The sequence below is a fragment of the Dreissena polymorpha genome, chromosome 1 (assembly GCF_020536995.1).
Source record: "Dreissena polymorpha isolate Duluth1 chromosome 1, UMN_Dpol_1.0, whole genome shotgun sequence".
NCBI lineage: Eukaryota > Metazoa > Mollusca > Bivalvia > Myida > Dreissenidae > Dreissena > Dreissena polymorpha.
In genome coordinates, this window is record NC_068355.1 from 131,023,719 (window position 1) to 131,048,124 (window position 24,406).

Below are 24,406 nucleotides of genomic sequence, written 5' to 3' on the forward strand. Positions count from 1 at the left end.
CAACGCCACTTATTTTATTCCAGATTTTTAAATGTACACCTATTGTGTATGGTTTGACTTTTCAACAACGAATATTGACAAAAATACATAGTTTTAAAAAATAACCCTCGTATAGGTATTATATATATATATACACAAGGTACAATAAATTGATTATATGTAATCAGAAGACTAAAGATACAAGGGTTATTCGTGACAATATATCTTAGTGGTGCGATAAAATCATAACAAGAGGCGATAAAATCATAACAAGAGGCCCTGAAAGGTCCAAAGTGGCTCACCTGAGATTCAAAGAAACTGTTCTTTGCAGCCCTTGATGTTATTAGAACAAATGTTCTCACCAACTTTCATGACTAGTGAACACCCTGGCAGCTACATTTTTCAACAGACCAGAACCATTTTCATACGCATTCAAGATATCATTTAAACAAATATTCTGATAAAGTTACATAATGAAGCCTGGTGGCCATGTTTTTCAAGCAACTGGAACCATTCTTGAACTAATCCAATATATCATTGGGACAAATCTTGTGACCAGATTTCATGATGATCGGAAAATATATGTGGCTTCTATAGTGTTAACAAGGTTTTACTGTATTTAAATAAGGAAAAATGCCACGCCCCCTTGGTGGCCATGTTAGTAATTTCCACCAACCGGAACCATTTTCGCACTCATCCAAGATATCATTGGGATGAATCTTCTGACTCAGTTTTATGAAGATTGGACAATAAATGTCGCCTCTAGAGTGTTAACAAGGTTTTACTATAGTCATATATAGCCATATAAGGAAAAATGCCACGCCCCTTGGCAGCCATGTTTTTCAAGCAAACGTAACCATTTTCCAACTCATCCAAGATATCATTGAGACCAATCTTCTGACTAAATTCCATGAAGATTGGACAATTATTGTGGCCTCTAGAGTGTTTACAAGGTTTTACTACAGCCTTATAAGGAAAAATGCCCTGTCCCCTGGCGGCCATGTTTTTCATCTAACTGGCATCATTTTCAAACTCGTCCAACATATTTGGACTGTGGCCTGTAGAGTGTTAACAAGGCAAATGTTGACGACGGACAAAAGGCGATCACAAAAGCTCAGGTGAGCTAAAAATATGTTTGGACTGGGATAATATACAGTGTTTGATGGCATAAAGTATTTAGGTTAATGTGGAGTCTTTTCTTGATGTCCCTTTACCACTTAGATACGTATTTTGACGCATTTGTAGTCCCTTAGAAAATTACATTTAATTAAATACCTTTCTTACTTAATTCAACTTTTAAAGGCTTCATTTCCAACCCTTAAGTTACTGATGAGCAGCAAACAGCATAAAACCTGAACAGATAACAAGTTACTGGCAGACTGTTCTGGGTTTTTTCTGTTTGCAAAAGCCATTTTCACTTTTTTTCTTATGAGGAAAAAGGATAATATAATCATTGATGTTTTTAGAGATATTTTGATTTCAAACCAATTGATGACTGAATAAAGAGATTATTTTTCATCTCGCAAGAAAATTGGCAAATAAGCAATAGCACTGGCTTGTCATAATTTACAAAATTCACTATTATGCCCGAGACTACACAACCTTTCAACCTAAAAATAGCTGCAGTTGCAAATAGAGGTATAGTTTTAAAAATATTACAATTAACTATACTTCTTGCTCTGGTAAAACAGGGCTTAATGACAGTCAGCACAGCCTATCCTGCAACCTCACTCTCCGATTTAATGGTAATTTTCATTTATATAGTCTTTCTGTAGCAAAACTCTAGCTGTGACGGAAAGCGTCATAACTGATAAGCCTCTGTGGACTTCACAGGCTAAACAAGGATGACACATATCACATATGCATTTAACCCCATTTTTCCAGAGCAAGGTTCATAGTTTGTCAACAAAGCCTAAGTTAGCAGTTCCTGCTAGGTTGCGTTTTTATCTCCTAACATGGGCCCAGATTGAAACTTTTGAGCTTGCCAAAGTTTCATTATTTCTTCAATTTGTGCACGCAGCTCCTCGTGCATTTCTAAGAATGTCTGAATCCTGCGCTCAGGCTCACTGATACTATTGCACACACTTTCACGGTCAAACGATTCCCCTGTATTAAATGGATTATGTCTTTTAATTGCACTAGCATCATGATTCAAGGAGGAATTTGAGTCTTGCGGTGAATTTTTCAGATGTCCTGCATTCCTCAAAGTGTTTCTATCCTTGACCGCACCGTAGACCAAAGCATTCTGAGAACTTTCGTCTAAGTCACGAAGTTGCGACTTTAACTGTGAGACACAGATTTTTAAGTATTCATAGCTGGCCCCTGATATTGCCTGAAACACATTGAATAGCAGTTTTAACAAAGGTTGTTTGTAAAACATTACTACTCCACTAAACATATACATATACATTACAAGGAATTCAGAGATAACTTGTTAAAAGAGTGCTCAATAATAAATGAAATAAGTGAGAATTGAAACAGAACACTCAGTTTTGTTAAGGACAAAAATTCTTTATTTTATTAATTATGGGCCTTTTTTCTTCAGCTCTTAGAGTATTCTGGTCATTTAGCTTGGCTAATTCATATATAAGTATCATGCAATTGGTCTTATGCTATGCCATGGAACTATCCTGTAAGCAAAAAAGTCACTCAAGGTTTATTGCTGTAATAAGCAGACAATGTAGCTCCTTACAAGACTGTGAGAATATGCAGGTTGGACTGGATATATGCAGGCTGCATGTGACATAAAACCCATTTTTGCATGACATGGGTTATTTTATAACTTTCTAAATGCATCAAGTTTGATGAAAATCACAGTCAGTCACTAAGTTTAATTTAAGCCGATTTATCTTCGCATGATTTCTTCAAAAGCCACAGTCTTGTAGGGCACTCTTGAGTGAATTTCCTGGGAAGAACCCATACTAGGTGTCTTTAAAAAGTTTCTGAGAACACTCCATGTGTGGTGATTTAACCTGGGCGCACTGGCTACAAGGCACACACCACATGTCACAACCAGATTTTGGATTTGTTGTGTACGGAATTACTTAAAAATGTAATGCTTAATGCTGACCATGTTAAATGGCATAAATATTCCTGAATCTATTTTTCTCTTTAATGAACATGACCGAAATGTTATTACAAACATTTTCAGTACATTTCTGAGGATATTATTAAAATTGTTGGACAAAAGCCACTATGGTCAATTTTAGGTTAGAAAGTGGCCATTTCTAAAACAAGAGGGCCGGAAAGGCCCAAAGTCGCTAACCTGAGATAAAAAGAAATTACCTGTTCTTTGCAGCCCAAGATATCAATGGAACAAATGTTCTAACCAAGTATCATGAAGAATGAACAACAAATGGCCCCTTGGCGGCGATGTTTTTTAAACAGACCTGAACCATTTTTTAACTCTTCCAAGATATGTCCAAATTTCTTGAAGATTGGGAAAAAAATGTGTCTTCTAGACTGTTCACATGTTATAAAGAAAACTGCCCCACTCCCTGGCGGCCATGTTTTTTCACTGATCACGACCATTTTCAAACTCGTCCCAGACATCCACATAACTAATGTTTTGACAAAATTTCATGATGATTAGGCAAAATATGTGACTTCTTGAGTGTTCACAAGCTTTTTTACTATATAAATATAAGTAAAAAGACCCCCCCCCTGGCGGCCATGTTTTGTTACCTATCCAAACCACTATCAAACTCAACTGTCCTATCCAGGTGTGGTAGTGCGGTCTCCTTCGCTTATGCAAATGAATCGGTCACAGGACGGTTACAAGTTATGTAACTTTGCAAGCACTTATGTAATGCGGAAATATTTATTTGACAAACTCTTATTTCTGGTCAGGATGAATATACTGACTGGTTGTAATTGAATTAATTAAAGGTTTTCAGTCAGGGACGCCTAAATACACTCAAAGAATTTATTTATAAGTGAAAACCAAGGCAGCTTTACAAAAATAACTAATTTTTATTCCAAGAACTCGGAAAATGAAGAACAATGACAGAAAAATAAGAATAGGTACAAGCCAAGTCTAAAGAATCTAAGTATCGTTACAAAAATGAACAACATACAGCAAATACCTTAATGAATGTAAAAAGAAGTTCAAAATCTGTCCAAAAAAAACTGATATAAATGTAAGTTACTGTTAGTCTAGAAAATGCTTCAAAAATCTAGTTTACAAAATAGGTCTAATTTAATCTAAAGAACAATATTTATGGAGATTAGGAAACTTCAGTGAATCAAATGTAAAAATAAGAAAAAATTACTACAGTTATTGAAATAGAAAAGAGTCTTTCTAATTTAGAAAATGCCAAATAAAAATAATCTAAATAATAAGAATAATTTAGAAAATAATGCCAAAATGTCTTGATGCTGGTGTTAAAAATAATTAAGAGTTTAATTATTTCAAAATTCCAACCTTTTTCAAGAGCTGTTAACTTTTCAAGAAAGCATCAAGAGGTGTTTAAATCAGCCCAAACAGCTTATTTTATACAGTTCAGATGAGATCAATGGCAGAGTAGTCAATTTTCCCTCAAAACAGTGCATTTATCAATGATCAATATCTTCCCAAATTCCAGAGCAGAATTAACAATAGATTACTGAACCAGGTTAAACAAGGGAGATAAATACTGCATTAATACTGCAAAATCATGTACATGTTGTCTTTCTTTCAGTTATCTCTTAGACGAAAGGCTTATCATAAGTGTTAATGACTAAAACAGTTATGTTAACAATGAAAATTCTGTGTTATGAAAAATTAAATAACACAGTTAATGTCACATAATATTGATAAAATAAAACCAAACTTTACTACACAGGAAACCAATGTTCTGACCAAATTTCATGAAGATTGAGCAAACTAGAAAGTTTACAAGATTTTACTATAGCCATATATAGCCAGGCCCAAATAAGGAAAAATGCCCTGCCCCTTGCAGCCATGTTTTTCAAGCCAAGGTTACCATTTTTTGAACTCATCCAAGATATCATTGGAACAAATCATCTGAGCAAGTTTCATGAAGATCGGAAACTAAATGTGGCCTCTAGAGTGTTAACAAGGTTTTACTAAAGCCACATTAGGAAAAATGCCCCGCCCCCTGGCAGCCATGTTTTTCGACCAACGGACATCATTTTCGAACTCGTCCAAGACATCATTGGCATGAATCTTCTGACCAAGTTTTATTAGGATTGGACAATAAATGTGGCCTCTAGAGTGTTAACAAGATTTTGCTATAGCCATATATAGCCATATAAGGAAAAATCCCTTGCCCCTTGGCAGCCATGTTTTTCAAGCAAACGTTACCATTTTCGAACTTATGCAAGATATTATTGAAACCAATCTTCTGACCAAATTTCATGAAGATTGGACAATAAATGTGGCCTCTAGAGAGTGAACAAGGCAAATGTTGACGTCGCACGACGGACAACGGACAAAAGGCGATCACAAAAGCTCACCATGAGCATGTTGTGCTCAGGTGGGCTAAAAATATAATCATAAAACTAAGCCTAAAATTATGTCCACAAGCAAAACATTTGTAAAGTAAAGATGATAATGTTGGAAAGTGGAAACTATTTCAAACAATACTGGTCTTAAGACCAGCAAACAATACTAGCATATCAAGTAAATATACCCCACCACACTTGATGGGGTTTATGGACTATGCACATGACACTAGCAGCAACATTGGTATGTTCTTGCACATTTAGTATTACTTTATGACAGGCCTTGACTGCATAGAATAGCAGTACATATCAGTACCAATGAATATGAGCCTTGATCTGATAAAATGGGGTCTAATGCATGTGTGTAAAGTGTCATCCTTCTTAAGCCTGTGCCATCCACACAGGTTAATCAGGGAGAACATTTTCTACTATTATTGTAATTTTGTATAATAAAGATTTTTCATAGCAAAAATTAAGTTTAGGCTGAAAGTTTTGTCCCCAATTAACGTGTTCAAACTGCATAGGCTTATACTCTTGAACTGTGATTTATGCATTTGCATTTAATCATGTTTTACCAAAGCGAGGCTCATAAACTAACTTTAATGAAAACAGTTGTTAGACTGTTCATTATTTGACCTTCATCCAGCCTTCCATATCCTCCTGTGTGTCCGCACCCATCACATATGTTCGAGTGTTCACTCCAGCAAACTTTATGATAAACTCAAAATCATTGTCATTGTCAGACAGGTCCACCGTACAGCCTTCAAGTACCACAACTCCTGTAGACAAAGGGATAAAAATATATACAAATTATATAACAATCACGTCTCCCGCTGGGAAAAATGGGCTTAATTTATGTGCCTAAAGTGGCATCCTAGATCAGACTGCGCAGTATGCACAGGCTTCTCAGGGACAACACTTTCTATTAAGTATTATATGTTTTTTTCATTTACATAAAGAATCTTCTAAATATATATCCAACACTTCACAGGCTAATCTGGGACAACATTTAACGCACATGCATTATGCCAAGTTATCCCAAAATGAGGAAAATTTATTGAATAATTATGTACCGGTACTGCAGTTGTGTGGCTGTGACCAACAACAACAACAACATCTTGTAAACATGAGATAAACCCTGTCATTTAGTGCCATTTTAGATCAGATGGTGACTGCTTACAAAGGAATTGAAATAAGAACATGTGTTATGAATGTTTTTCTTATAAACTGAAAAAAGTCGGGTTTTATTTAAATATGGCAAAAGTGACCATATATCCGGATAAAAATATTTCGGATGACATGTTAATTTCATGTCTTTTTTGTAGTGTTTTAACCAGTTTAATAATATCTTATTGATTTTAAAAACACAACTTCCATGAACATAATTATTTCAAGAAAGTCAATATATGATACTGCATGGTAAACTCAAACTTTGTATCCAAGAGAAGGTGTTGGAATTAATGAAGTACAATGTTCTTAACTATCGTATATGCTGCTTTTTAATAACTAATGATTCATTGTTCCATTTGTGAATCGTGACTCATGAATTGTGGATATGATTGTCAATTGCTCAACAATCCATATATATTTCTGACCATTTTATAATTTTGTTAATATAAGTTATGAATTGATCTTAGAAGTCAAATGTATTACTTAATTAAATACATTTATAAATATAAAGAAATAATCTTTAGATTATCATAACAAATATTCTCAGGCCTGTTGGTCTTAGGGATGTGTGGGTTGTTAATTATATTTTGATATTTATATATATCTCCCCTGCTAAACGTCATGTATATTCAGTTTTGTGACCCCCGGGGCAGGGTCAAAATTGAGCCCAGGGAAATAATTTGAACAAATTTGGTAGAGGACTATTAGATATCCCTACATACAAAATTTAGTAGCCCTAGGCTCTATAATTATGAACAAGAAGATTTTAAAAGTTTGCACATAATAGGCCTTATTTAAGCGTATGTTCATTTTTGTGACCCCCGGGGCAGGGTCAAATTTGTCCCCAGGCATAATTTGAACAAATTTGGTAGAGGACTATTAGAAATCACTACATACAAAATTTAGTAGCCCTAGGCTCTATAATTATGAACAAGAAGATTTTTAAAGTTTGCACAAAATAGGCCTTATTTAAGCACATGTTCATTTTTGCGACCCCCGGGGCAGGGTCAAATTTGTCCCCAGGGGCATAATTTGAGAAACTAAGTAGAGAACTATTAGATGTCACTACATACCGAATTTGGTAGAAATAGATCCAATCGTTATGACAAGAAGATTTTTAAAGTTTGCACAAAATGGGCCCAATATATGCATATGTTCAATTTTGTGACCCCTGGGGAACAGTCAAATTTGACCCCAGGGGCATAATTTGAACAAACTTGGTAGAGGACTATTAGATGTCATTACATACCAAATTTGGTAACCCTACGCCATATTGTAACAGACAAGAGAATTTTTAAAGTTTGCACAAAATACGCCTTTTATAAGCAAATTTTCAATTTTTTGACTCCCCTGGGAAGGGTCAAATTTGACCCCAGGGGCATAATTTGAAGAAACTTGGTAGAGGACTATGAGATGTCACTACATACCAAATTTGGTAGCCCTAGGCCAAATGGTTAAGAACGAAAGAATTTTTAAAGTTTTTACAAAATAGGCCTTATATTAGCAAATTTTCAATTTTTTGACCCCCCGGGGCAAGGTCAAATTTGACCCCAGGGGCATAATTTGATGAGACTTGGTAGAGGACTATGAGATGTCACTACATACCAAATTTGGTTGCCCTAGGCCCAATGGTTATGGACGAGAAGATTTTTAAAGTTTTCACAAAATAGGCCTTATATAAGCAAATTTTCAATTGTTTGACCCCCCCGGGGCAGAGTCAAATTTGACCCCAGGGGCATAATTTGAAGAAACTTGTTAGAGGTTCACCCCAGGAACATTCCTGAGAAATTTCATCAGAATTAGACCAGTAGTTTAGGAGAAGAAGATGTTTAAAGAAAAAGTTAACGCACGGACGGACGCACGACGGACACAGGACCATGACATAAGCCCCGCTGGCCTCTGGCCAGTGGAGCTAAAAAATTCAGGAAAACGGTTATTAAAGAGAAAATTTCAAAATCCGATGACCATAACTTTGTGAAACAAGGGCTGTTTGTAAAACATGCATGCCCCCCATATGGGCTGTCAGTTGTAGTGGCAGCCATTGTGTGATGTTATGTTTTTTGTCACTGTGACCTTTGACCTAGTGACCTAAAAATAAATAGGGGTCATCTGCCAGTCATGATCAATGTACCTATGACGTTTCATGATCCTAGGCCTAATTATTCTTAGTTATCATCTGGAAACCATTTTACTATTTGAGTCACTGTGACCTTGACCTTTGACCTAGTGACCTGAAAATCAATAGGGGTCATCTGCCAGTCATGATCAATATTCCTACTAAGTTTCATCATCCTAGGCGTATGCATTCTTGAGTAATCATCTGGAAACCATTTTACTGTTTCGAGTCACTGTGACCTGGACCTTTGACCTAGTGACCTGAAAATCAATAGGGGTCATCTGCCAGTCATGATCAATGTACCTATGAAGTTTCATGATCCTAGGCCTAAGCATTCTTGAGTTATCATTCGGAAACCATTTTACTATTTCGAGTCACTGTGACCTTGACCTTTGACCTAGTGACCTGAAAATCAATAGGGGTCATCTGACAGTCATGATCAATGTACATATGAAGTTTCATGATCCTAGGCCTAAGCGTTCTTGAGTTATCATCCAGAAACCATCTGGTGGACGGACAGACAGACCGACCGACCGACATGTGCAAAACAATATACCCCCTCTTCTTCGAAGGGGGCATACAAAATCGACCAGAATGAAACTCACATTTCATCACAGTTCATCAGTAGGTCATGTAGGGAGACTCAAATACCAAAAGTAAGCTTTATATCTGAAATCTTTGCTTAAAAAAACTCTGGAAAACGATTATAACAGATAGAGTAAAAGGCCCCTTACTTTGCAAAAAATCAATGGACCAGAATGAAACTCACACTTTATCTGTAGGTCATGTTGGCAGACTCACATACCAAAAATCAGCTCAATATCTGAAAACAGAATGCTGGACAGACAGTCGACTTCTATATGACACCCTACTGTAAAAATATGAGTTAAACGAAACTACAGAATGAAACTTGCCTATAGGGTCTTTGTCAATCCTTTTCTCGAAGTAGAACAGCAGATTTCCTTTCAGCACGAACCAGCGTTTCTGATATGAGCGATGGAAATCCCCCTTCTTAAGCAGATACCCCTCCCGCTCCGGGGGACGTGCACCTGACTCGGCATACTTGGCCAAACTTTTCTCGTTTATCTTCATAGCCTCAACTGGCAACACGTTGTCCAAAGGCAAAGGTAACAGACATCTGTAGAATTCTGCTAATGCTCTACATGTACATTCATACAACAGGTATGTCTTTTTTGGCTTAAGGGGATCTTTCTGCCTGCTTATATGCTGAAATACCTTAAAGGAAAATGAATCATAAAATTACACAAGTTGTTTTATCTTTTTTATCCTAACTTATTTTAAGTCTTTGGCTTGAAATTAAAATGAATTTGTTTGGTCTAAAAGAGCATAAACATTTATAAAAATCCCAAAGCATGTTTTAAAATTCTTAAGGCTAATGCATTATTTATATAAATCAAAACTATTTTTATCCCCACGCTTTTCGGAGAAGGCTAATGCTTTATTTATATAAACCAAAACTATTTTTATCCCCACGCTTTTCGGAGAAAGAGTGGGGAATATGTGGTTATCTCCACTGTCTGTCCGTCCTGGCCACTATCTCCTCCTACACTATTAGCACTAGAACCTTCAAACTTACACACATGGTATCTATGAGCATATGTGCGACAGTGCACTATTTGGAATTTTGATTTGACCCCTTGGTCAAAAGCTATGAGGGTTGGGGTGAGGCCGGGTCAGAGATTTTCACTCATTTTACTAAGAACATTTGGCGTGGGGATACGCATCGGCCTCTGCAGCGCCATTTCTAGTATGAGTTACGTTGTAATAATTTAGTAATTGAGGCATGACCAACGCGTACAAGACTGAAGCATTTACTAAGTTGGACAAGGCTGCAGCCGTTACACCGCATGTAACTTGTAGTTCAGAATAATTATATGGACATTGGAAAACGTTGTGTTAGAATTAATATATGAACAAAAATAAATCTCTTTGAACACTGAAATGGAGTTGATAGTGACACATTAATTCATCTTTAAAGGCTCTATACCAACAAATATTTAGCCAAAAAATATTATATTTTGCAAAGGGAATGCATTACTTTAATAATGGTCCCAATCTTTCGTGAGTAAGTATGCCCTGATAATGGAGAAAATCTTAAATCTATACACTCTGCATTTTGGTTAACCTTTTACAACTCCGAAATGCACTTTGACACATTTGAAGTCTTAAAGAAAATCAAATTCAATTGAAGTCCTTCCTTAATACATGTACATGTATATGCTTCATATATAGGCTTCAATTCCGAACATACTGATGTGCAGCAAACAGCATAAAACCTGAACAGACTGCGAGTTACTTGCAGGCTATTCTGGTTTTATGCTGTTTGCACATAGCCATTTTCACTTGGCTTCTGAGTGGGTAAGGGTTTAACAACTGATGTGAAGGTCACATGCAAACCATACGCTGAAAAAACACATCCATACAGGGGAAGTATGCTACATCCTAGATTCGTATGCTAAGATAATAGAAACTGGTAAAACTTTGTAATAGAATGCTTCATCCTTTGATCATTTATACAGTGGAACCCCTCTAAACCGGACAACCTTGGGACCAAGAGGAAATTGCGGTTTAGAGAGGATCTGGTTTAGAGGGTTTCCACTGTACTTATAAGGATAGATACAAGTCTTTGGTACTTTGCTCTATGAAGACAGTTATTAAAACAATAAATATGCCCTCTTTTCAGGTATATATTCATCCAGCAATAATGTTTTATTGATGAATCATTAAGACAAGAGAACAAAGCTGGCCCTGACCAGCTAACCCAAGTTCAAGGTACATCAATACCAAAGACTTGACTAAATGACCTATTTTCTGATCCCACTTGACATGGTTTCAAAATTAACCTTGAAATAACAAGGGCTGTTTGTAAAACATGCATGCCCCCCTATATGGGCTATAAGTTGTAGTAGCAGCCATTGTGTGAATACGTTTTTTGTCACTGTGAATGGTGGTGGTGGTGGTGGTGGTGGTGGTGGTGGTGGTGGTGGTGGTGGTGGTGGTGGTGGTGGTGGTGGTAGCAGAAGAAATAGTAGTAGAAGTAGTAGTAGTAGTAGTAGTAGTAGTAGTAGTAGTAGTAGTAGTAGTAGTAGTAGTAGTAGTAGAGTAGTAGTAGTAGTAGTAGTAGTAGTAGTAGTAGTTGTAGTAGTAGTAGGTAGTAGTAGTAGTAGTAGTAGTAGTAGTAGTAGTAGTAGTAGAAGTAGGTAGTAGTAGTAGTAGTAGTAGTAGTAGTAGTAGTAGTAGTAGTAGTAGTAGAGTAGTAGTAGAAGTAGTAGTAGTAGTAGTAGTAGTAGAAGTAGTAGTAGTAGTAGTAGTAGTAGTAGTAGTAGTAGTAGTAGAAGTAGTAGTTAGTAGTAGTCGGTAGAGTAGTAGTCGTAGTTAGAGTTAAGTAGTAGAAGTTAGTAGTAGCGTAGTAGTAGAAGTAGTAGCAAGTAGTAGTTAGTAGTAGTACGTAGTTAGTCGTATGAGTAGTAGTAGAAGTTAGTAGTAGTCGTAGTCGTAGTAGTTGTAGTAGTAGTAAGTAGTAGGTAGTAGTAGTAGTAGTAGTTACGTAGTAGTAGTAGTAGTAGTAGTAGTTAGTAGTAGTAGTAGTAGTAATAGTAGTAGTAGTAATAGAGTAGTAGGTAAGTAGTAAGTAGGTGGTGGTAGCAAGAAGAAATAGTCAGTAGTAGTAGAGTAGAATGTAGGTAGTAGTAGTAGTAGTAGTAGGCCTAGGAGTGTAGTAGTAGTAGTCGTCGTAGTAGTCGTAGTAGGTAAGTAGTAGTGTGTAGTAGTAGTAGTAGTAGTAGTCGTAGGTAGAGTGTAGTTAGTAAGGTAGTAGTAGTAGTAGTAGTAAGTAGTAGTCGTAGTAGTAGTAGTAGTTAGGCAGTGAAGTAGTAAGTAGAGTAGCTAGTAAGTTAGTGTAGTAGTAGTAGTAGTAGTAGAAGTAGTAGTAGTAGTAGTAGAAGTAGTAGTAGCAGCAGCAGCAGTAGCAGCAGCAGCAGCAGTAGTAGTAGTAGTAGTAGTAGTATGCATTACCAAAATGCTGTAAGCCTTACATTTGGTAAAATTTAAATATATTACAAGGGAGGCAAATCTGTAACAATAAATTTTAACTTATTGCATTTGTTTCCCCTGTAGTGTATTACCTCCCCTGTCCTGCTTATATTTATATTAATCAACAAAATTAAACATTAACACAATATTTAATATACAAAATATTAGAGCTGCAACGATTCACCAACAGCTCGATTCGATTTGATTTCGATTTCAGACACTCCGATACCGATTTTTTCGATTCGATTCATCTTCAAACCTAATTTTATCATATATTCACTCTTATGCCTCAAAATTAACATTTCTGTTCAAATGTGATTTCAATAAAACACATAAAAAATAATAGCAAATTAGGACTCAATTTTAATATAAAAACTTCTGACTAGAAGATTGTGTTGATTACACAATAATATAAACAAGAGCACCGCCTTGCGGGTGCAGACCGCTCATCTATTTTCTTTTTAAAGGTGAAGGGACTCTCATTTTCAATCACAAAGGAGGGAGGAGTGGAGTGAAGAGGGGTGTATAGTGTGGGGTTGTGGACATTTATTACATTATCTTCCAAAAAAGCGAAAAAAAAAAAAAAAATAATAAAAAAATCGGGGGGGGGGTATAGTGTGAGGGTGTGGTGATAATTTGTGAGATGATCTTAAAAAAAAAAAAAAAAAAAAAAAAAAAAATCAAAAAAAAAATTTGGGGGGGGGTGGGGTGGGGGGGTGGGGTGGGGGTATAGTGTGAGGGTGTGGTGGTCATTTGTGAGATGATCTTATAAAAAAAAAAAAAAAAAAAAAAAAAATAGGGGGGGGGGGAGGGGGGGGAGGGGGGGGAGGGCACGGGGGATGGTTTGGGTGAAGTCTATTGTGGTATGTCAGGTAAGAGTAGTTTCATCAAAGTATCAATCAAATCTAATCATAAATAAAGAAGTTATGGCAATTTTAGCAAAATTTAATAATTTGACCTTGAGAGTCAAGGTCATTCAAAGGTCAAAGTAAAATTCAAGTTGCCAGGTACAGTAACCTCATGATAGCATGTAAGTATTTGAAGCTTGAAAGCAATAGCCTTGATACTTCGAGTGGATCGAAACACAAAATTTAACCATATATTAAAAGTTACTAAGTCAAAAAAGGGCCATAATTCCGTAACAATGACAACCAGAGTTATGCAACTTGTCCTTTTACTGTACCCTTATGATAGTTTGTGAGTGTTCCAAGTATGAAAGCAATATCTATGATACTTTAGGGGTAAAGTGACCAAAACATAAATCTTAACCAAATTTTCAATTTTCTAAGTATAAAGGGCCCATAATTCCGTCCAAATGCCAGTCAGAGTTACATAACTTTGCCTGCACCGTCCCCTTATGATAGTTCATAAATCTTGCAAGTATGAAAGCAATAGCTTTGATACTGTAGGAATAAAGTGGACCTAAACACAAAACTTAATCAAATTTTCAATTTTCTAAGTATAAAAAGGGCACATAATTCTGTCAAAATGCCAGTCAGAGTTACATTACTTTGCCTGCACAGTCCCCTTATGATAGTTAGTAAGTGTTGCAAGTATGAAAGCAATAGCTTTGATGCTTAAGGAATAAAATGGACCTAAACACAAAACTTAACCAAAATTGTCAATTTTCTAAGTATAAAAAGGGCACATAATTCTGTCAAAATGCATGCCAGAGTTATCTAACTTTGCCTGCCCAGTCCCCTCATGATAGTAAGTAAGTGTACCAAGTTTGAATGCAATAGCATTGATACTTACTGAGAAAAGTGGAACTAAACGCAAAACTTAACCAAAATTTTCAATTTTTTAAGTATAAAAAGGGCACATAATTCTGTCAAAATGCACGCCAGAGTTATCTAACTTTGCCTGCCTAGTCCCCTCATGATAGTAAGTAAGTGTACCAAGTTTGAATGCAATAGCATTGATACTTTCTGAGAAAAGTGGACCTAAACGCAAAACTTAACCGGACGCCGACGCCAACGCCAACGCCGACGCCGACGCCAAGGTGATGACAATAGCTCATAATTTTTTTTCAAAAAATAGATGAGCTAAAAATAAATAAATAATCATAAGAACGTATCGGGAATCAGTTGAATGGTAATTCTATCACTATTACATCTTTACCCAAAACCGCATAAGCATGTCAACCACTGTGCCATGACAGCATCACCTGTTACATGTAGGACAAATCACATTCTCTAATAAACTTAACAAAACTCCAACAGAAATAGAACTACGTTTCTGGCTGGCGACTTGAGTAGTTGCACTTGTGCGACCTGTTTGTCTTGCTAAATCAACGTTATGTTTGCGTTTGACATATTGCATTAAATTAGATTAGTGGTTGAGCCGGATTTAGTGTACGCCACATCCGTGAAGCACAGTTTACACTTTGCTTTATTGGTAGGGCTACCATCCCGAAACCCAAAATACTGCCACACTTTTGATTTTAGCTTCTTAGGCGCATCTGATAATTTCAATTTGTCGGCAACAACTTGTTCAGCCATTTTGACGCTTTTTCCGAAAGTAGACCGTAACGGGCTTATTGATTGGATGACTAAAATAATAAGCAACCAATCGCGCGCATCGTAATTACAGGTAAATATAAAACCTACACCTTCCTGTATCAATAGTCAGAATACAGCGCGCTTTACGTATCTATGTATATATATGTATATATGTTAAAGAATCGAATCGAATTTGGTAGGTTTGGTATCGTAATCGAATCGAAGCATTTCGAATCGATTTTCGATGAATCCGATCGAATCGTTGCAGCTCTACAAAATATACAAAAAATCTCATATTCTGATCATATTTTTACTGATCCACTGTATTTTACTAAAAGGATGATGATAACTATAGATTTAGGATTACAGACCAGTTGCTTCAGTAATATTGTTCAGAGTGTGCCCTGTTGGCCGCGTATGCATAAGTTGAATTATCATTCAAAAACCATTTTACTATTTCCAGTCACCGTGACCTTGACCTTTGACCTAGTGACATCAAAATCAATAGGGGTCATCTGCGAGTCATGATCAATGTACCTATGAAGTTTCATGATCCTAGGCCCAAGCGTTCTTGAGTTATCATCCGGAAACCACCTGGTGGACGGACGTACCGACACCTGGTGGACGTACCGACCTACCGACATGAGCAAAGCAATATACCCCCTCTTCTTCGAAGGGGGGCATAAAAAGTGTCATCAAGATTAGGACATAAATGTCTGTGTTGTAAACAGACAGATATCCTGGACGCCTGTTTGTGAATTGCTTTAAGAGGACCTCCATCATCTGCGGTTTTGGGAAATGCTTTGGGAAATGTCCTTAAACCTGCAAAAGTGCTGCATCCTGCGAGTATGCAGAAAGCAATCAGCTTTCCTATTCAGTTACATCCTGAAAGGCCACACTCTTGTATGTGAAGAAGCATCAAAATACCTTTGGGTGGTGCTGACAAACGATATATCCTGGAAGTCACATATTCAAAATGTAATCAAGCAACGCAACAGCACCCTTGGTTTCCTAAACATGAACTTATTGATACGCAATGAGGAGGTAAAAAGTGCAGCGGACAGTTTTTTTTCATGAATTTGCCCAAACCTAGAGTACTGCGGCAATGTCTAGAACCCATACCAGAAGGAACAGATCCATGTTCTGAAGATGGTCCAGGGAAGAGAAGCCACGTAAGTGATGAACCGATACCACAACAACCATAGCGTCACATCTATGCGCGATCACCTTCAGTGGGAAACCCTTGAGTATTAATGGACCAAAGCCAAGCTGACAATTGTTTAAAGGTCTTAAACAATCTCATAGACATTCAAGCGGCTCAATACCTTTCTCCTGGCTCGAGCAGGACACGGTCAATCCTCTCCAACAAGTTCATTCCAAGTACATTTACCAACTTGAACAACTTATGAGACTCCGCCGCTGAATCCCCTAACTTAGTATCCTTCAAACGGGGTTAGAAATCACAATATGTCAGCGCCAGCTCCAAAGTAATGACCAACCAACCATTAGGGAGAGGGATAAAACATACAGTACACTCCACGCGTTTTCCCCAAAAAACGCGTTCACTCCGCGTTTTTATTCCTGCTAGCGAGTGTTTACGCGGAGTTTGAATGCGAGGTAAAACGCGGCGTTCCTCCGAGTTTGCTATACCCGCGACGTGTATTACTTTAGCCTAGTCTGTAAATGCAGACAATTTCCGTTCTTATCAGCGACCGCCGCGCAACACTGCGTTAGCAGTGTGCTACTGGGCATGCCAAAAAATAAAAACATTGTCATTAAAAATTGTTTAAATACTGTGGCTTATAAAAATAAAGATAATTGTATAAACAATTCATATATGTTTTTATTCACAGGTACGTCGACAATATGAATGAATATACAACACGTAAAGTGTTTTGACCAATTAATATTTAATTCATAACACATATAACACCAGAATAAATGTTCCGTTTAATTTCCAAATGAGAATAATTGTTTGTAATCCAATACACGCTTCCGATTTTTAATGTTAACCCGACGTTTAAAAATGCTTCCAATATACAGTCATCATGTATATTTCCCGCCAAAAGCGCGAAAAATATGCTACAATGTCCAAGTTCAAGGTTTATGCGTGAAAAGCATGGAAAGTGTGCATGTATTGATTTTTTGATACAAACTTTGTATTGCAGAGAAAACTGAATTCTGTTGATTTCGGTTAAAAGTTTCTTTGGTATTTTTTAACACCAGGCTTTTTCCGCTCCATTTTGGGAAAACGCCACACTGGAATTTTGGGAATTTCGCGTCGTGAAAAAGCCCATTTTGGGAAAAAAATTATTCGCAAAATTGGCTCAATTGGGAAAAATTATTGCATATAAATAGTGTTTCTTATATTTCAAAGAAGCCATTAACTGGTAAATAACGACTATTTGGATAACTTATTTTTAAAATTTTACAAAATATTATGAACATGTGTGATAAGTGCAGGTTTTTTAATCTTAATTTGGTGAAAAGGCTTGGCCTTTTATGAGGTGAAAAAAATGGTGCGAAGCGCCGGATTTTGAGGAAAATAAGGAAAGTCTTAAATAATCATTAACATATTTTACAGTTTTTAAAACAAATTCAAGGCAACAGATAATTTAATTATGCAATACTTTCTATTTTCTACACCAGATCAGGTCAACTTATATATTTTAAGGGTAAAAAAAAAAAAAAAAAAAAATTTTTTTTTTTTTTTTTTTCAATTGGGAATTTTTTTTTTCAATTGGGAAAAAAACAACCAGATTTGCATTGGGAATGGGGCCGAATTTCGGACCCGTGGCATAGGGCGGAAAAAGCCTGAACACAATTATATCGCGAATAATTTTATATTTCCTCCAAATTAATTTCAAATCAAATATCTTTATAGTTACGGTATTTTAGTATAGTAATTATTGAAACAGTTATTGTACTGTATACTGATTAAAGAGAACAACTGGACGGAACTGGATGAAGTGTTTGGCGTTATGTGTTGTTTTGACAAAAGGGATTAACATGTGTGAATGTCACTCTGCCGGTTTGATCCATAATTACTGGTAAATATTGTTTTGAATGTTGACGCAACTAGAACACAACTTTGAATATTTAACGTAACTCTCAACTCAATAGGTACCACCTTCTTTTAGCAATCAATGGAATAACCAACCAACGAAGAGAAAATAAATGCTTTAGTAAGCAGTGAATTGACTTTGTTCCGACAATTACAACCATTCCTTATGCATTCGTTGAACGTGTTTACTTGAGTAAGTTATGCATTCAGACAGGAAGAGGATTTCCTTTGATAACGTCAAACTGTCAATTCACCCAGATTTTCGAGACATTTAATAGGGTCCTCGGTCATTTGTTTACATGTTCAGTATAGAAAAAACCTCAGCTAACATGATAACTTTGGATTAAATTATCAAAATAAAAACAATGTTGCAAACTGTGATTATATTTATTGGTAAGTATCAGTTTAAAGACGACTTTTTGTTTGTCGTAAATCAACGAGTTTTCTTTACAACTACTTCTACAACCAGGTGGGGATCGATCTATCTTGGTTGTTTTTTTTTAATGTATATTATATATATATATATAAATAAATATATATATGTACTTGTAATAAATGGAATTTTATTTGAAAATCAGTTAGTCAAACAAAGTTAAATTGATCGTTATCTCGTAAAACACTGAGTTTCCCCGCGTTGCCAACGCCGAGGGCCGCCGCGTCTGCTTATCAATTTTGCCGATCGTTCAACGCAGCGGCCCAAATCATGCAAACGCCGCGTATTGTGAAATTTTCTTAATCTCCCTTGGCGTTACTGCACGCGGCGTATGGAGGGAAATTGGGGAAAACGCGTGGAGTGTACTGTAGCTGTCAACTCAGTTAACTATTATTTTGTCTGATAATTATCAAGCTCCTCTTACTATACAATTCTTCACTCTTTATTCATATAATTTCACCACTCAACGGGAAATTGTAAAGCTTGCCTGCAGCAATGAATGATGTAGATGAATGTTGCCTTTATTATGTATTAATTATAAGGTTTTTCTCAGAGTTAACCAAAGACCTATAGATAACACAGATTGGAAACTCTTGTCTTCGTGATAACGATATGCGATAATATCTAACGGCGGACACGGGTCACGTGACATTTTGGAGATGCCGGTGTACCTGTAGATTCTTCCCTGTTCCAGCTACTGTCGGCCATTTTGTTTTAAGGCAATCAATTATGGGCAAAGTCAGTCGCCGCAAACAGACATATTGAATATTTGTTTGTGTTAATAAAAATAAGTTTTTATTTTCTTTGTTGACAATGCTTCAGGTTTTGGTAGTTATTATTCTTATGTATTTTTAATTTATCGGAATTTGAAAGAGAACAATAGATTTGTTCATTTTCGATAATTTTTGAAAAACTGAAAGGCCCAAACGATTTTTTTTCAAAAACTTCTTCATTTCTCATCACAGATTGATTAAGTAAGATGGTTATGCTAGGTGAGATGTTAATCTAGGTATGATTTATAAAAAGTAGACTAAAATAAGGCATTTTAAAGGATTTTGCCTTAATACAATTTTATACTGTTAGTTCATTCAATCATTTTCACACCTGTCGCCAAAGTGGTTTGTTTCTTTTTTTTTAACTTTTCTATTTCTCATCCCAAATCGTTGAAGTATGATTTTTATGCTAGGAGAGATGTTAATCTAAGTATTAATTACAAAAACGTAGAAGAAAATGTTCAATTTAAAGGATTTGGCCTTATACAATGTTGGTACAATTTTCAGCTCTTTTCCTCTGTTGTACACGATTGCTGTCAAACGTGTTTTTGTTCTTTTTGATAAACTTTTTCATTTTTCATCCCAAGTAGATAAAGTCAGATTTTTATGCTTGGTGATATGTTTATCTAGGTTTGAATTAAACAAACTGGAGGAAAATGTTCATTTAAAAGGATTTTGGCCTTGTACAAAGTTGGTACAATTTTTAGCTCTTATACCCTATTGTACACATCTGTCGTCAAACGTGCTTTGGTTAATTGTGAAAACCTTTGTCATTTTTCATACAAACATAACATCTCCTTCAGTTCTCTAATTGATCCGACAATTAACACGCGCGTGAAATGTTTTTGTTTTTTTCTTTTCGCGAAATCCTAGTCCAGCTTTTATTAATTACCAATAGAAAAAAAACTTGGTTACAAAACAAAACTTTAATAACCTATAACTCATGAATAAGATAAAAATAAAAAATAGAGAATTAAAAAATTGAAAAAAATCCACAGAATCAATATTCAAATAAGACTAACTGAAACCGTTTTTGGATCGAACGATCATAGCATTTATTATACTGTAATGTTGTTTTTATCAGAGACCTAGATCTATGTGTCCACATATATCTATCCGTTTTGAAATAATATTATTTTATAAGGTTTTAAATGTTTGAATTAAAAATGTATACAAGAAAATTTTATCAGCAAAAGCCTTTCAAATAAATTATTCAACTGCATTCTCGCAGCGATTTGGAAATTCTTATAGCGCTATTACTTCAACGATCGCGGCATTATAAATTCTTATTTTAGGTTAATAGAATCGAGATATGTAAAAGCATAATTACTCGTGTTTCTATGAAACTTTATTTTATAAAAATCGGATCATTATTGACCAAGTTACAGCCGCCTTTTTATAGCGCCGTAACATTTTCGCATAACTTTGCTCGATAATCGTAGCCGTTGCTACTGGACACGTCGCTATCTTATCGCAATCGTGATACATCGGCTATCTTCGGACTTTTACGATTGATTTATAGAATAATTCGTCTGCTGATCCAAAGTGTTCTTATCAGTTTCTCGACCACGTGACCCCGCCGCGCGATAGCCAGATAAGGCGCGAAGTTTCCAATCTGTGTATTCTATAGGTCTTTGAGTTAACATACCAAATTTTTCACTGGACATGACTCAGAATTAAACTTTTTCAATATATTGTCAAGATAAAATACTTGAACTTCATATTTGAAAAATACCTATAAGGGCTTTTGGTTGCTGTTTGTGTCTTCAATGTATTACATATTTGATATCAAGTTGTTTGTTTTGTTGATTAATTTCTACTAAAAACTAGGACTTAAATGCTGATTTCTAGTATTATGTAGTGCATGTACCTCCAAACATAATATGAACGCCTACTAAACATATAAAAAAATCGATATCAGTGTAAAGGTATGATAAAATCTGTATATATCGCATCAAATTTAATCAAAAAGTGGCAGACGACAGAAAGTCATCCGAAAATGTATTATCCGAAGTCTAATCCATATCTTTTCAGACAATACATGTGATAATTGAACAATCATTTTACTAAAAGGAAATAAAAAAGATTTGAAAAATGATTAAATTAATAAAAATAAAATAAAAATCTTATTAAATACATTAAAGTGGTGAACTTACCAGGGACAATAGCCATAACTATGTGCTTTGTGCAAAGTTGACATTTGTAAAGATTTCCTTGTATGGGTACATGCCACTATGTCTTTAATCATCACTGAAATGACTCGTCTGGGTGAGAGTTACACAGTTCAAGAGGTCCTTCCGCGCATTAATCTGCAGTATGTGAGGGCGCAGTAATTTGGGACGCGTTTTGAATAACAGCTGCAATTTCAAGCTATTTTATGTCTAATAAAAGATCTTGATTCACATGATTGCTATATAACTGATATATCATGGAGCATACGGCCCAGACAATACGGCCCAGGTTTGCGGACGATACAACCCAGATTTGCGGACCATACGGACCATATGTCTTTACGCAATGTAGATTATTTTAATACAGGAAATTCTACACTGCTTAGTATGCTGTGATACTATACATAATTATGTTAAAACTAAAAAGGGTAATGAAACGTTTGTGTTCATGATTATTTCAATAAAGTTATTTATATTCTCAGATTTGTAACTCTGAATTAATTGATTCATCGATTATTCATTTAACAATAGGCATCACGCAAACATGCATTTTCAAGGATAAAATCAATTTGAAAAAAATTGGACATTTTTATTCAAATTAATAGATGCCGCGTGGTGACAACGTTAATTAAATTTCTTACATTCCTTAAAAATACACGTGTTTTGATCTTAACAAATAAATGCAAACGACACATGTTTTATATAAGTATTTTTATAAAACATGTTTTTATACCTATTGAATAAATGTTATTTAAATTGAGCAGTCAAACGTATATTTTACAATTTCAATTAGGGGTATAATACTCGCATAAGTGACACGTGCGTTTGCATCTGGAATAGGCCCTATTTATGACACTTACTGATTGATGTTATCTATTACAGTAGTTGAGAATATACCATAATAAATAATACGTATGTAATTACCAATTAAAGGTAAAGTGCGACAATCGTTATTACTGTAGACAACATCGGCTTATATTTGCATATCGACCGAGTACGCCCAATTTATGACACATTTTGTTCGATGTTAACAATTCACTTTTTTAATATCGTATCTACGTACTTTATTGCTCATAATGAAAATGATTATCCGTTCTACCTTCTATATGTGTTGACGCTACTTGAAATATGTTATCTACATTGTATAATCAAGAAAGAATATGTAATAAGAACCATATATATTTTCCCGCCTCATCTTTACATTTACGTACTTTTTTGATCATGTACTCATGCCAAACATGAAGTGAGTTAAAATAAAAGTTTTTTTTTACATTTTGACTTAGACTTTATATTTAATATTTTATAACAATCCTGAATGAACATGAATTACTTATTGATTAAGGCATGATCCGTACGGTCCGCAAATGTTCAAATTTAAACAAGTATGTTGTCATTAATGTAATAACGGCCACTTAAAAACTTGAACAAGTATGTTGTCATTAATGGCATTACAGCCACTTTAATATTTTGAGAAAATTATTGATAAAATATTGAAAAAGCGGAACACGAAATAACATGTTCAATAACAAGACATGTTCCGTGAGCTTCGCAAATCTGGGCCGTTTAGTCCGCTAAATTGGGCCGTAATGTCCGCTAAACTGGGCCGAATATCCGCAAATGTCCAAATTCAAACAAATATGTTGTCATTAATTTGATTACAACAACTTTTAATATTTTATTAAATTTATTGATACATTATTGAAGGAAGTGTGACATGAAATGAATATTTATGTAGACATGGTTCGCAAATCGGGTCCGTATGTCAAATTTAATCAAGTATATTGTCATTTATGTCATTACATCAACTTTTATGTTTTATAAATTGTATTAATTCAATAATGAAGGAGGGGAAAAACACGAAATTAATATTAATTCTGACATGTACCGTATGGTCCGCAAATTTTAAAATTTAAACGAGTATATGTTGTCATTAATGTCTTAACATCAACTTTTATATTGTATTAACTGTATTTATACAATATTGAAGGAGTGGAACACAAAATGAAAATTAATTCTGACATGTTTCGTATGGTCAGCAACTGTTCAAAATTTAAACAAGTATGTAGTCATAAAAGTCACTACGTCAACTTTAATATTGCATTAAATGAATTAATACAATATCAGGAAGTAAAACACGAAATTAATAAATAATTCAGACATGTTCCGTATGGTCCGCAAATCTGGGCCATATAATCCGCTTATCTGGGCCGTATGGTCCGCTAATTTGGGTCGTATGGTCCGCTTATCTGGGCCGTATGGTCCATGGTCCGTATCATCCCAAATTCTATGTATATTAGATCAGTCTTCGATAACACAGGAAGACGGAAAAACGGACATTGACTATATGTCTTTGATATGAGCCTTTTCGATAGATAAGCGTAGGTCGTATGATTGCCAGACACGTATGCAGGCTGTTTAAGAAATAATAACGTTGCACTTACTTACAGGTCCACACGTTATGTTTCATAGTTGTTTATGTGGATAAATCGCATGCAAAATACAACAATCCGCGCTCCAAGGCTTATTTGTCTATGAAGTTTATTCAGCCAATAAATTATGAAACAGCCTAAAGCACGCATCATGTCATGTGGTCATCATGCTGATAGTCACATTGTCTTAACTCTAACCGTACCTTGAAAACTAATAATTGTCTGCTCACCATTGCATCATACTCAAAAACTGACACACATACAAACTTCAA

The 24,406-nt window shown here is 35.5% G+C and overlaps 1 protein-coding gene across 1 annotated transcript; it reads right to left on the reverse strand.

Moving 5' to 3' along the window:
• Positions 1-74: 74 nt before the first annotated feature.
• Positions 75-21,966, reverse strand: LOC127850172 (sesquipedalian-1-like). The gene is made up of 4 exons (XM_052382997.1): positions 21,691-21,966; positions 9,625-9,946; positions 6,061-6,203; positions 75-2,311 (listed from the first exon to the last, which is right to left on the reverse strand). The coding sequence occupies exons 2-4, from the start codon at positions 9,800-9,802 to the stop codon at positions 1,910-1,912; spliced, it is 723 nt and encodes a 240-aa protein (XP_052238957.1). The 5' UTR covers positions 9,803-9,946; positions 21,691-21,966; the 3' UTR covers positions 75-1,909.
• Between the last annotated feature and the right edge of the window lie 2,440 nt (positions 21,967-24,406).